Source organism: Thunnus albacares, chromosome 21, assembly GCF_914725855.1.
Source record: "Thunnus albacares chromosome 21, fThuAlb1.1, whole genome shotgun sequence".
Lineage (NCBI taxonomy): Eukaryota > Metazoa > Chordata > Actinopteri > Scombriformes > Scombridae > Thunnus > Thunnus albacares.
Genome location: NC_058126.1, coordinates 25,327,859 through 25,343,187, shown reverse-complemented (window position 1 = coordinate 25,343,187; position 15,329 = coordinate 25,327,859). Strand labels below are relative to the sequence as shown.

Genomic DNA, 15,329 nt, shown 5'->3' with positions numbered 1-15,329 from the left:
ATGGAATCACAGGTTGAACCATCAGGCATGTTGACTTCTCGTTGCCCTCAGAGTAACAGCCTTTCTCGATGTTGTTTCAAACCCCCACATAGCTTCACACCCCCCACATGCACACACACAGTCTCAGATACCCCCCAGTGTTTTGTGTAACCTCCCACAGTTGGGCCATATGTTCCCCCTGCAGAGATCTCAGACCTCATGCTGACACAAACCCTATCTCTGGGAGTAAGTAAGGTCTAGGAATCACACTTAAGTTTACCCAGGACTAAAAACACTTTCACCACAAAGTATGTCCACACTTTGTGTTTTCCACCCCCCCGAAACAGAGCTTTTCCAAAACGGTCTCCAGAGTGTATGAATCTACCACGTCGATATTACGACACCCTCGCTCACAAAGAAGAAATTATGATGATGTATTGTAGTTCTTTGGCGATTTGGGGTATAAGAGGTTGGAAAAATTAGAAATATAGAAAATGGAATTGCTTTTTCAAGGTTTAATGTTTTAGATATTATGCTACGTATGTTATATATGCAAACATAAGACTCCAAAATTAATAAACAGCTTAAAGGGGACATATTATGCACATTTCCAGGGCTCTACTGGAATATCTTTGCATGAATTACAGTTAAAAAACCTCCTTGTTTATCTTGTACTGGTCCTTTACACAGCCCCTCGGTTCAGCCTCTGTATGAAACAGGCAGTTTTAGTTCAGCCAACTTCTGGCCGCTCAGGAGGCTACGTAAACTAACTATAGTATCAGGATTTCACTACTTTTTCTCATTCTTTACTCGACTTCAACTGTCAACTTCTCAAATACATCCATACATGATCGAGCCGGAATCCGATGCGAAATATGAGAGCGGACAACACGAAAACACATGTAAAAACCTTAGCAACCACCGTAGCAACAAAGGCTACAGAACAGACGGCTATTTATAGGCATGTGCAACGAGCCGACATCAGCTATAAATAACAGAAAACCTCAAAAAGCAGAATATGTCCCCTTTAAATCTCATAAAAATATATGCCAATAAAATAAATCATTTTCATTGTTGCCGCTACAGGCATATAGTTCAGTATTACACACAAAGCAACGAAGCTGCAAACTGTCTGCGGCAGAGAACATGGACTCCTCTCTTCCACTGCTCAGTGCTTGTGAATGCAGCTGAGAAATGAATGAATCTTTGCATTATTTGCAGTGCTGAGGGAGCTATGAAAGCTTGATTTATTGCTGCAGAAGTCGTTGGCTGTGACACAGAGCATAAGGTTGTGTGGTGGAACGACTGCATCCCACACGAGTCACAAAAAAAAACATTCAATTTCACAGTGTCACAATGTTATCTTTTAATAAGCTCACAGTCATGAAGCGTTTCCAAAACATCCCTCCGTCTGCCTGAACGCCATCTCCTGGTGACTCCTGACACTTTGAAAATATGAGCATGCAGAGTGAATGTTACTGTACTGACAGCGTCTACATCTGGAAATAGATGAGAGATGCCAGATACAGACTTTTGAGAAAAATAAACGTCTTCATATGGATGAGAGTAACAACTGTGTGCTCCCAGTAACAGTTTTTTTGTATTGTAGTGTACCAGAGGCAGTAAACTGCACTGTGGTTGGCTGACTGAAGTGCAACAATGCACTGTGCTTCATTCCACAGACCCTGAATGTAACAATGTAGCCGAGGGGGAGTCCTTGTTCCTGTTGTGTGTATGCTGAGCCAGAATGGGGCCAGTGCTCATTAGCAGCCAGCTAGGGGCCTCATACTGTACATGACTGAATGGCCTCCATCATCCCTCCCCCTCCCCCTCCCTCAAATTATTATGTCACCTGCCATTGTCTGAACAAGCAGTTTCTTCTTGTGTGTGTGTGTGTGTGTGAGAGAGAGAGACAGAGAGAGAGAGAGAGAGAGAGAGAGAGAGAGTTCATTTGCTCTCAGTTCTGGCCTCAATGAGTTCATTCAGGTCAGAAACTACACTGACAGATTAACAAAATCACCAAACCGAAGTCGCCAAAACTTGATTTTTCTGTGCTGTAGACAACATGAGCTGTAGAACTTTGCTTAAATAGGCACAGAGCATAAAAAACAAGTATATCATATACTCAGTATGATTCCTCTCCACTACATCATCAAACTGTTACTACTATAACTATCAGGTTTTTTATGTTATACACCAAATCATATGGTGGTTTACATGATATGTATTTACTACTTTGTTACTGTGTAGTGATGTGAACGGCAGCATTTGTTAAAACTGCTCTCATCAGTGGTTTTATATGAGCAACATGACTATACAGAGTTGCTCGTAGTGAATGACCGTCCTTATCTCTGTAAGTCTACAGGTTTTACAGCCCACAACTTTACCGATGAATATTTATAATCCGTTACAGTTCATTATGTGAATGTAGAGTATGTACAGCTTTGATATTTGGTGTGATGATAATAACTTCCCCCCCTAGAGGAAGGTAGACTCAATGCTTACAGGAGGATACTGGGGTGGAGGTTTGCTAGTAAGGCTTGTGTATTTTTGCTAACATAACATTTAAAAAAGTAAAATATTAGAACACAGGACTTTTACTTAGTAAAGAATAAAAGTTAGCCACCAGCTGGGGAAGAAAAATGGAGCATTTAGCAGCTAAAGAAACGTTTCTAGGAGGTGGTTGAGACCAAAAAGGAGAGTGAATATTAGAGTTGGTCAATGTTGCTTAGTGTCTGCTGGATGTGTGAAAAGGCAAGTGTTTGCTAACATGTTTATCACCACAATTTTATGAGGTGATAATATGTCAACTTTGTGTTTACAGCTGCCCTCAAGTGGCCAAAAGAAGAGTTTAATACAGGTTTAAAAAGACGAGAAGAAATAATACACCTGATGAAATACTCATTTGTAAATTGTGAGATAGAAAAATCAAGACATACCTAAAGAACAGAGAAATAAGATATAAAGCAGGTCATTAGCTCTGTTGCAGATATAGTCTCTCTCTCTCTCTCTCTCTCTCTCTCTCTCTCTCTCTCTCTCTCTCTCTCTCTCTCTCACACACACTCACACACACACACACACACACACAGAGAGAGAGTGGAAGCCTGCTCTTCCTTAGAGCATCAAAGATGAATGTAACAGACCCAGTGATGGAATCCAGAAACTCCAGTGTCAGGCAGCTGAAGACACACCATTGGAGGGTTGCTCACACACACACACACACACACACACACACACACTTACACACACACACACACACACATAGACCCACATGCACAAATGCAGTCACATGCTCACTTATCCACATACAAGCATGCTGATAAGCGGGTGTTATGGTTTTCATCGACCTGAGTAAGGCCTGTCAAGTACACTCACTTTTCTTTTAAGTCTCATAATGGCAGCCAGCAGTGGTCACTTTGAGAGTGTAACAAAGAGGCTGCTGGCTGGCTGGCTGGCTGGCTGGCTGGGGGGGGGGGGGTAACTGGAAATGCAAGAGAAAGCTCCAAATAAGGACAGGGAATCAACTTTACACATCTATTTTACATCAAATATAAACCATGTCCACACTAACAGTCCTATGTTCAATTCATCTTGGTTTTCTGAGAAATCATGTTTTATCCGTCATTTTGGCACGGCGGATGGCTGAAAGAACACTACAATACCAATAGGCCTTGGTCGCCTTTGCAATGGAGAAGAAGCCAGTGAGATTATGAATGCAAAACACTTTGCTGTTGCAAACAAACAACAAAGTGACCCAGAAACGGAATGTGAACTGATTTATGCTGTACGTTGTAAAATTTCTCAACACTTTGACCTTTAGATTCCATCCTCTGTTAGCAGCACACATGACCAAATTTTCAACTATGTGGTTTGATGTTTGATCTTTTGTACTGATGAGTCAACCAGGAGAGTTTAATGTCGATCCAAGTTGTTGAAGAGCTCCAGTTGTGAATCATGTAACATCGTCTAAGGGATAAATTAAGAGGATGTTTATTATTGGAACCAGGGGTGCTTGAAATACATCCTCCCATTTCACAGCTCTGTAAGATATATCAGTGATGTCACCTTTACTGTTCGATCGGCTGCACTTAAACAGGATATACATGATCGAAAAGAGTCAGGGGAGCTTTACCCTACTGATGATGTTTGTCAAAGTGTTTATTCATTCAGTCACACAGCATGTATGCAGATAATGCACCAATTAAAAATCACCTACCGTTCTACAGCCCTGCTGGTCAGAGCAGAAAAGCTGATCTGATGTCTAAAAGTTAATGCTGCAGTTTAGTAGTTTAACCAACTTTTAAGTTTCACCTCTCACGGGGAGGAGTAGATGCTCTTCATTTCGGGGTGAGGCTGTAATGGATAAAAGACGCAGATTGGCAGAAGCGTCTGACTGCCTGCACGTCTGAGTAGCTGTATATCTGTCCAGCTCAGACTCGCTGTGTTAAGAGTCCACACTGGAGGAGGAGGGAGCAGCTTGTTGACAGCGAACCGAGCCAAGTCACTTACTGGAACCCTGGGCTGGGCTGTGGTTTTGGAGCTCTTCCGCCAGCAAACACCCCCCCTGGCTGTGTGTGTGTGTTTGTTACCCCTGTTTAGCTATGAAGCAAGCACATTTACACGGGTGATATAGATGTTGTTTTGAGTCTCTGTGTCAAGCAAGCATCATCCCACAGTTGCTGTCAGTGTTTGGAGCGTGACTGGTATTTTTTTCCCCAGATGTCCCCATTGAGGAGACAGATTCTACTCTATACACCTTCTGGCAACACTGACACAGCCAGCACTTTGGACTGAGAGAGACTTAGGGAGAGCTGGATGTGGAAACATAAACATAACATGATGTTTCTTACACAATTTCAATATCCCTTCCAAGTAACCTCTGTACAGCTAAAAAACTGTTGAAATCCAAGTAATACCGAGTGCTGGGATAGAAATTGATGGAAGATGGAAATTTTTCCAGATAGCATATGGAAGTGGGCCACTTCAGGCAATGATGGGGCACCGCTGGCCTTCTTCTGGCCCAGACTAAATGGATGTGAGCATGAAATGGCCCACATTTAAAATAGCAAATATGGCCCAAATATCCCAAATCAAAGGTGAGTCTTTTTTGGTAAAGATGCAGTGCTCTCAGGTATGTGTAGTCTGGATGTGGGCCAGTTCTGGTTTATCTGGTTTGTTCTTGGTTGACACATGGCTTGCTTGTGGCCCAGATCTGGGAAACAGGAGGGAGCAGACCGTCATCATCAAGTGCCATCATTCCACGCAGTATGTGGGCCAGGTGAAAGTGCTGAAAGTTTCAGGTGTTGGCTGAATCTGGGTCACATCAATTTTGCTATCTATTTAGGACACCGCAGTCGGACTACAATCTCAGCTATTTTTTCTTTCTGTCTCATTTTGCGATCATTTGAAATCATCTGATAAAGGTTGTGAAATGTCAATATTATTTCATGGAAGCTGCTGACAGCTGATATGTTATTAGACCATATCACTACATATGAATGTTCTTAAAGGGGACATATTATGCTTTTTGTGATTTTCTTTTATTATGTTTGCCAGGTGTAAGCCTGGAGGAGATCATGTGTTTGGTTGTGTGTGTGTGTGTGTGTGTATCTGTCTGCAGCTAAACTCAGCCTATTATTTTTTTGTGCACATTTATGACTGTATGCTCAAGGACCTCTTATGGTTGCAGTGATTCACAATGTTTGAAAAACCTATTTTATAACACATTTTATACCACCATTGACTTCAACAACTGCAGCAAAAGACATTTCCAGCAATCAGCGAGGCTAAAAACAAGTCTGTTTCAGGCCACATTTTAGCCTTTGTTGTGGCTCACAAACTGACATCCATCGAAAAGTTTGGTCTCATCTTGAGCATCTTTGAGCATCCGCAGATTAATTCCATACGCAATGTGTTATGAATCACTAAAGTTTGGCATGATATGAGATGAATAAATCCCTGCTTTTGTTATCTTTGCCACCATCTTGACTGTAGGAAGGGCTTTACTTTGTGTGGTGTATTACAACAAAATGTTCTCAATAAATAACAGTGTTTGGACTGGATCGTCCCATTTATTGTTACCTTATTAAGTTTATACAGTTAAGCAAGCCCAGGAGGATGCTCATTTAAAATAGCATTACACTATTCTATGCATCTTAAAGAAAACTGAGACTATACATGCCCCCAGACACACCTGGCAGAGATCTGCAGTTCCAAGTTCCAAAACTTAAAGTTAATGTATGTGGAAATGCTGCCTGCAAGTCAAAAGTCAGGGCTTCAACCTGCTCTGAATGCTTTGTTTGTGGCCTTGGTTGCCAAGGTTGTTGCTAAGGTTTTCCATGTGTTGTTTGCGTTGTCCACTCACATATCTCAGATTGGATTCCGGCTCAAACATGTACGGATGCATTTTAGAAGTTGACATTTTGAGTAAAGAACGAGAAAAAGTAGTAAAATCCTACTACTATAGTTCATTTATGTAGCCGCCGGAAGTTGGCTGAGACGCAGCTTCCAGGTGCTAACCAATCAGAAGAGAGAGGGGCCTTAAAGAGACAGGAGCTAAAACGGCCTGTTTCAGACAGAGGCTGAACTGGGGGGCTGTGTAAAGGGTCAGTATAAGATACATAAGCAGTTTTTAACTATAAATCAAATAAAGATATTCCAGTAGAGCCCCAGATTAAAAATATGGACCTGGAAATGTGCAGAATACGTCTCCTTTAAGACTCCTGTCAGACCAGAGTTCATTGTGATGCCTGATTTTAATTTAGTTTCAGTCTTATTCTTTTGTTGAAAATCCATAATAGTTTTAGTCAAAATCAACTCAAGTGAAAATCAAGATATTTTTGGGATACCATTTTACTAATCAGGAGATGCAGTGTGTGATCCTGCAGATGCATGCAGGCTGAAGAAGACTTTGTTCCATTCATCCATCACATTATTGTTTAGTTTCTATTTGTTGACGAAAAATGTAATCCATTTTAGTTTTCAAAGACGATCTTTTATTTAGTTTTAGTCTTGTTTTCGTTGTGAAAAAAAAGGTTGTCAACAAATATTTTTTGTCAGTTATTGTTGGTTAAATGAACACTGTTTCTACTCTGGTGAACGGTGACACATGAATCTGCCCTGGTGACCTTAAAGCAAACAGAGAGCCAGAATGTCCAACATGAAGGAAGCTGTCATGTTAATTGTGTTGCACCATCCACTCTCATATAACCTCACTCTTCAGGACAAGAAACAATAGAGGCAGCCGGTTTGCAGCTGTACAGGTTGTTGAAATTAAACTTACGGACAAAAACAACTCTTAAAATCCTTTAAGCCCTTTCAACTCTGGACACTCCATGACCTTTCCTCCGACGCCATCCTCAGGACAAACCTAACATTTTTAGCTCTCTTAGTGATAATGCTCTGAACTAAAAACAAAATCACAACTAACATGGTGCATCTGTGTTTGCAGACCCCTCCTGTTGCCAGCATGCTGCCGAGTCATCGCGTTGCAAAGATGCTTGTGACCAGGTATGAACACACACACACACACACACATAAGTACACACGCTAGCCCACTCCTCAGCCCATTATAGTCGGCCTATGAATAGAGGCTTTTGAAGGGGAGTGGTGTAAAGTTTTTTTGTCTCTTGGCTCTTTGAAGTGCAGAATGAAAAGTTGTGTCTCACCCGGTTTCAATTGGCAGCAGGTGACGCTCTCTCCCTCTCTCTCTGAAGCCCCCATGTCCTTCTTTACAGCAAAAAAAGACATGAAGAAGATGTGAAAGAAGCTTTTCTCTGTAAGCAACAAACAGGCACAGAGTTCAAACTTTATTCCTGCTTTTGAAGTTGGCGGTATTGGGGAAGTGTGGGGGGGGGGGTGTACATGCAGGCATGTTTGAGGAGACACCATGAAAGAAAGAAAAAATGGTAGAAGACAAATAGAAAAAGAATGATAATGATGAAAACGATGGAGAAAGAAAGATAATGGCCTTTTTAGAAGTGTAATGGCACCCAAAATACCCGTCAGAGGTGGTGGGTAAGGTTTGGAGTGTGTTTTTGGTGTTGGGGTGTGGGAAGTGAGTGTCAGGCACACGTTGTAATAAGCAGGACCATTTTAGCTCTAATGGAAACTGCCTTGTGCCTGGTTACACCCAGAAAATGAGTAGTTCTTCAAAGGTTCTGGCAGTTATATATAGAAGCATAATGGTTCAAAGAGTTCCCTTTTTAAATAGATTAATGAATCACAGTAGAGATCCTAATGTGATTCTAAGCTCTTTGGGTATTGCTACTTTGGTACATTTTATGTAAAAAGGTAAGAAAAGAAAGTAAACTTGAAATTCTCAAATTACAACACTTGGCTAATTAAGTTTTGATATAGCTTAGAGATGTGACAATATATGCAGATATGTGATTCTGGCTCCAGGGTTTAATATTATCATGGTGTTTGTAATATTTGGAAGATCCCAACTGACCTTTAAAACCAATTTCCTCAAATATATCACAAGACACCAGAGTAATACAAAAAGAAACAGCTCAATTGGACACATTTCATTGTCATTTAATTGCACTGTGTGGAGACTGATGCTAAAAAGTCATAATAATGATGGTTAACATTATTCCAAATCAGTGGATGAGTTGGTAAACTTGGTTCAGTTTCTTTTCACACAGAGAAAAATCCAAGCAAACCAAAATGCATCACTAAAAGCCACATGAGAACGTTCTTTCCCCTCATTGGTCCCCTCAGATGTGTCTGGGGCGGGAGCAAGAATGTAAACACAGGAAGAAGCTTCTGAAGAAGGTGCTATCTACCCAAATATCAAAAATGCACTGTACATTGTTGCACTAGACCAAGTCAGACCTCAATTCATTCTCCAGCTAGCTGCTAGCAACTGTTGATTTCACTCACCTGCTTCCCAGCATTCAAAGTGCACCTGGCTATGGGGGCCATTTAACTCAAACTTGCAGAGGACACCTTGTTGTTGGATGGGATCATGGTCAAGTCATGTTCCCACTAGTTCTTTCTGGACCAGACTGAGACCACCTCCTCTAAAGGGTCAAGGTGTGGTTGTTTTGGTCTGCACATGAGCGCACTTGCTGTGTTCAGATGTGCCCAAACGAATCGTACCAAGGAGGAAAAGCAACTAGAGTCCATTTTAACCAGACTAAAAAAAACAGGTGTGAAAACGCCCTGAGCAGCAGGTTAAAAGTCCTGTGACGGTTCATTTTTACATGATGCTATAGAGAACGTTTCTAAAAGGGTTCTTCACAGCCAACAAATCTTTTTTTTTCTTTTCAGTCTTTCCTGTATCATTTTCTGGTAGTAGTCATGTTATTTGGGGGCTATACAGTTATTCTACATTTCACTTCAACTAAACACCACAGGAAAGGAAGGAACGCATCAGCAGAATCAGCTGTTTTTGACTTTTGTTGGAATGAAAACCTGCCGACTCTCAGGCCTTGATGGCATATGATTGGAAACGGCTGCTGTACCGGACCGTTCCTCTCAGGCGTGCACTGTTTGATGATGGCAGCTCCATCCACTCTGGAGAAAGAACCCATCAGTCTGTCAAGCAGCACTTATTCACCTTTCATACAGAGCGAGAGAGTCTTACAAATGTCCCGCCTGGCTCGTTGGTTTTCAGAGTTGGTCTTTTGTTGCGTCGGAGAGATTTCTTCTTTGATTATCCGCCAACAAATCACTGTCGCTTCATTTGGTGTTGTGTTTTCCTGTCAGTGCTGGAGGGATGGAAGGACATTTGGAAAAGAAGTAGATGAAGGTTCTGTCTGCCAGTATGTGTTACATCCCTCTGATTCAACAAACAGTCCTGATTACAACATCACACATCATGAGCACCTGCAGCCTGGCCTACAGAGCAAATGGGCCCAGTAAATGAATACACCCCAAACTGACAGTAGCATACAAACAGAACTGAGTACTACAGTTGCTCAAATGCAACAACTTCTTTGGAGGAGTAGATAAAACTTCTGGTTTTCCCAGGTGTTAGATGAGAAGAGATGTCAGTTATCTGGTGGGCGTTGCAGCTGCAAAACCGTACATCAAAGAAACAACATAAAGAATAGAGAGAATTAGGAATGTTAAACACAGTACAACCAGTATTTCCAGTGTATAAAAAAGTGTACATTAAGCACAAAAGTGTATAAAAAATAAAAAATGTCTTACAGCATTATGAAAGTAAAATACAAGCAGCAGAAAACACTGAACAACACACACAGAGAAACAATTACAATTATATGAAAACTAAATGTGAGATAATACTCCAAATGGAACATACAGTACGTACACGTTACAATAAGTTAAGTTAAAATTCAAATGTAGATATATACAAGAAATTAACAGAATAATACAATAAGACATTATGCATAGTGAGGAAGAACCAACTACCATGAATGATAGTAAATCATTTAAAATATTATTTTACTTATTTTCATATTTACACTCAATATACTTTTAAAACTTTTAATAGCTGTGAAAAGCAGTGTTTACTGCCCTCTTTGGTTGAAAGATTCAAGCATCACTGGTTCTGCACCTGTTACACCTGTAACCACACCCAACAGTGATGTCACGGTGTACCCTGGAATACACTAATACATTGTTGCAGTGAAGTGAGAAATACAAGATTTCCAGCTGCTGCGGAGTTGCTCTTTAATAATATCTTCTTAATGAATCAATGATTCTCAAAATCACCACCAACCCAGTCGAAACCCTCAGTAGAAAACAATTAAAGGTTCACTTACACATCTGACTGCATATTATGATCAGAAAGTCTATGTTACAAACTGGGGGTGTGGAGTTTGAAAGTGCCACACAGGGAAGGGTCTAATTGACACACAATCCAGTTGCATTATGGGAAGTGTAGGATCCAGTGTTTTTGGAGCTTGACCCATACTACAGACTAAACATCTGGATATCTCTGCCTCTGCTGCTTCCATTTTTACATTCTTTTTAAAATCTTAAAGTCTGTCATGAGCCCTCGAACCTTATAAAAGTGCAATACTATATCACTATGTTAATCACTGAGACACATACTTTGTGTGGAAAAAATATGATGGCTGTACATTTTAAGAGAAAGGTAACGCTTGAAAAGATTCAGTGTAGTCTGAGATGTTGAGAGACAGAAACTACAGTATTGAAAATCCAACTCTACACCAAACAATACACAATAGTAAACCTTTGCCGTTACCGAAGGGTTGTCCAGCTCACAGCGTTTCAGCTCACAAACATCAATGTTGTTTATTGTTTGTCGTCTGGTTTTATGTCTTCACAAAAGCAGACAGATGGACAGGCAGGAGTGAGACAGTCTCTCCAAATCATGACACTGCGACTGCAGACCATCAAGCATCTTTGGTATTCTTCACTTATTCATTTTCACTGGCAGCGTTTTGAATCACTGTAATTTCTAATCGCTCTTCCTCTCTGGAAGAACAGAGGTTATCCACAAAAGCCCAGCAGTTTGAATGTGTGAAGCTGTAAATCTCACTCACTCAGTTTCATGACTTCACACTTCAGCCAGAGACTGTTGGCAGTGGCCGCATTCTCCCAGGCCCTCGCCTTGTATGTTCACACAACACTTGGATGTGTTTTGGTTAAGTGTGTGTGTGTGTGTGTGTGGACACACGCCACAAACTTGGATGCCCTATTGATGTCTAAGTGAGCATATCTCAGAGGTGCTGGGGCTGACTTTATTATCCAACACTTTCCCATGGCCTGAACACATTCTGCAGGAACACTCAATAATATGAGGCTAAAGGTGCAACAAGTACATTTTTACTGTCTCATGGATCAAAATGATCATGACATATTGTATCTAGTGATCTTTATCAGTTCCAATGACTCAGTGGTAGAGGTGTGAACTGGGAGGAGCTGCTGGTCCTGGAAGTGTTTATTCACACTGTAAATTCTCGTATCAAAGTGTTATCCTCAATGTTCTTCATCATAGAAACACAAGAGTGTCCTTGGTAAGTGTGAACCTGAGCTGTAGCAAATACAGGACACTTCAGAACACACTGTAAACAAAACACAGCTGCCTTTTTTTGGTTTTCACTGCCTTTATTTACAGGCTTATGGTGTTATCACAACTTGTCATATATGGTTACTTTCAAAAAATTATTTGGGATTTTTTGATTGTGTGTCCACATATTTGCAAATATCTTTAAATCAATGGATAGAGGAGAGTGTTGAATTCAAATATTGGTTGAAGTACATATGTTTCAGTGTTAAAATGCCATTTTCCCAGGCCTTTCAAACAACTTTTTCCCACATGACCTGACATAGAATACTGCGTGATGACGTTGCTACATATAAACTGATATAAACCCCCTAGCCTGCCTAGCCAGTAGCCACAGAGAAAGACTGAGCACTCACTGTTGCTGCTGCTCTGCTAAACATGCTAACAGACACATAGACAGAGCACTCACTGTTGCTGTTGCTCAAAGTTTAAACACTCTGAGCTCTCCTCCCGCCAGTAAACAGCAGATCAGAGCAGAATCCAGTGTGACCCGCAGGTGTTATTTGTCCAACAAGTCTTGCACTGTAGAAAGTCATACTGGATTAATTACTGGCAGTACAGACAGCTCTCACTGGATTACTTATAATATAAAAGAAAACATCACGATGATACAAAATCTAAAGTTGTAAAGAGTGTCTTTTTTCAAAGAGTTCACTTAAACCGTCTCAATGGGGATGATACAACAGTATATCAAGCTCTGTGATTGCATGTTTCTTACCAAATGCACTGTGGGAGTCCTTTTGATTTTTTATCAAAGAACCAGATATTTTCCGACACACTTGTTCGTTTTGCACTGATGTTGCTCCATTTTATACCCATCAAAGTCTTAGAGGCACTTCAGCTGCCAGTTACTCTACAAGTCTATGCTGAAAATGTTTGGGACTTTTACCACCAGAATCCTGCTCAACCGAAGTCACTCCCCACACTTTGCAACTATATTACTCTGCCAATCATCATGCACATGCACACATACATACATTTACTATGTGTTATATTGATTTGTATTTTCCTCCTCCTTTCCCACAGCTCATCACTATAAAGAGTGAGTCTCGTCTGAAGCATCTCCTGCAGAGGTTACCCAGTTACTGTCCAGAGTCTATGGTGAGTCCACTGCCTGCCAACAGCTTGAAGTGGGAATTTACAGTTGTGTTGTTTTGTATCATATCATGTTGCTTTGTACTACATCAATACAGGTCTAGTGGTTCGTTAAGGGTGTTACTGCACTACTGTACATGAACTAATTGTGCACCTGCCCTGCCCCTGAGCATGTTATGTTCAGATAAGCAGATTCAAGCCTAAATGAACTGGTCAATCATTTAACACAACCTACATGACACCACTGACTTTTCTATAGAACCTTTTCTGGAGAGCTGAAATAATTGGTAGATTATTTGATTTAATCACTCGTGAGAAAATGAATAGAAAACAGTTTTGTCATTAGTCAAGGGAAAAAATTGCAAAAATGATCTGGTTCTAGTTTCTGAAGTGTGAGGATTTACTGCTTTTCTGTTTTACATTATTTCAAAGTGAATAGCTTTTTGTTTTTGGTTATTCTGGAAGAGATTCGAGACCATCAAAATGTGATGAACATTTTTTAAACAATACACTTAATAATTTGAGTCATAGAGACTTTGTTAATTAGTTGACAGTCAAGAGATTATTTGATGTTGAAAATAAACATTAATTGCAGCTCTGCTTTACTGCATCTTTAAAAAACATGCAGTAAACATCTTCAAAATCTAATAGAGGCAAAAACATTTATGAACTCAATTAAAAATCATAGTTTAACAATTCAAATTAAAAACTAACTTTGTGAGACAAAGTTAGTGTATAATATTATTGGTAAGATGAGCAGACACATTTTTATTAGCATTTTTATTAATCTTGTGTTAACATTGTGTTAACAATACTGCATGTTTTAATCTTTCTGTCTGCACGGCCAAAAGCTGACACTTGTTTGCCAGAGTGTGCAGCTCACACTTAACATGACCACAGAACCTGCAGTCGCTTTACAATTAGGCTAAGTTTATTTAAACAAGATGACTGCATCCTCAACTGTGTTGACAACAAGAAAGAAAGGCAGAGTTACTTTGTGCAATTCTGCGATGAATGGAAGTAAGGAGAAAAAAAAGAAAAATATGGAGCTACAGATGGCTGGAAGATGGTCTGTCTGTCCAGCACCAGAGTTCAGTTTTGTATCAGAGTCACAGCATGTGATGTACAGTATATTCTAGTAATATTAAAACAAGCTCCCTACAGTTTAAAATCTAGCATGCTGGGAAATCGGCTGTGGTATTGCTCAGACTCCAAAACAGCTGACCAAAAGTTTTTGATATGCCAATACCACTGCAAATAAAAGCTGCCTGAATCCGTACACTGTCTGCCTGGCTTTAGGTGATTAGCTAGACTTAGCAGAGATACCATAACTGCACTGAACTTTTTTCATGAGTTAGTTTTATGTTGACACATGTAACATAACTGGCCTTGAATAGCCTTGAACTTTTACTCTGGTTTCAAAAAATATGGATCAGGTGGCATGATTACTTAAACTTAGTATGCAAACAGCAAACTAATGTTGTTTTTGCTTTTCACCAACTCTTAAAGTTTAGTAGTACCTGCCATTATCAGATACTTATTACAGATACTGCTCATTGTTAACTTTCGTAGTTAGCAGAAGACTCAGTCACAGGCTTTTGGTGTCAAAGGGTCATGCAAGCAAAACAGCCTGAAGGAAACCATTACCAGAGTGAGGAAAACAGCCAGGATGATCAGGCACGCACAGATAACACGACAAAGAATACTCAAGACACCAGGTTCAGGTTCGACAAAACAATCTTGATTCAAGGTCCACTCACTCATTTTTTCAGCAATATCACTTGGTCTTGACTTCACTTCTGTTCATTTGACCTGGAAGATGTTTCGATGTTGATGTTCAAACTTCCTATTTTCTGAGAACTATGAGGACTTCTCGTCTGTTTTGGCCCAGAAGATTAGTTTGAAAGTTCATACTTGACTTTGGAATCAGCAGTTTGACAAAACAATCTTAAGTCATGGTCCATTTACTAGCTTGTTCCAGAGCTTACATGATCTTCAACACATTTCAATAATAATACATGTTATATACTGTATGGAGCAATTTCCAAGATACTCAAAGACACTTAACACAACAAGTTAAAAAAGCAAAACATATATACTAAAAGCACAAGGTAGCACACAACATTAATCACCTATTAAAATCAGTCCTAAAAACACTTTTAAAACAAGTTTTTATTGACTTCTTGAACATAGACAGATTGGTGCAGTCATGGATGTGTTTGGGGAGAGATTTCCAGAGGTAGAGAGC

The 15,329-nt window shown here is 40.2% G+C and overlaps 1 protein-coding gene across 1 annotated transcript in view; it reads left to right on the top strand.

Annotated features, from left to right (window-relative positions):
* reck (reversion-inducing-cysteine-rich protein with kazal motifs) overlaps nt 1-15,329 on the top strand; it is a 97,813-nt gene that overhangs the window by 20,255 nt on the left and 62,229 nt on the right. Inside the window, exons 2-3 of the mRNA XM_044339403.1 lie at nt 7,430-7,488; nt 13,013-13,087. Of these exons, the coding sequence (XP_044195338.1) occupies nt 7,430-7,488; nt 13,013-13,087 (134 nt within the window). The remainder of the gene's footprint in view (nt 1-7,429; nt 7,489-13,012; nt 13,088-15,329) is intronic.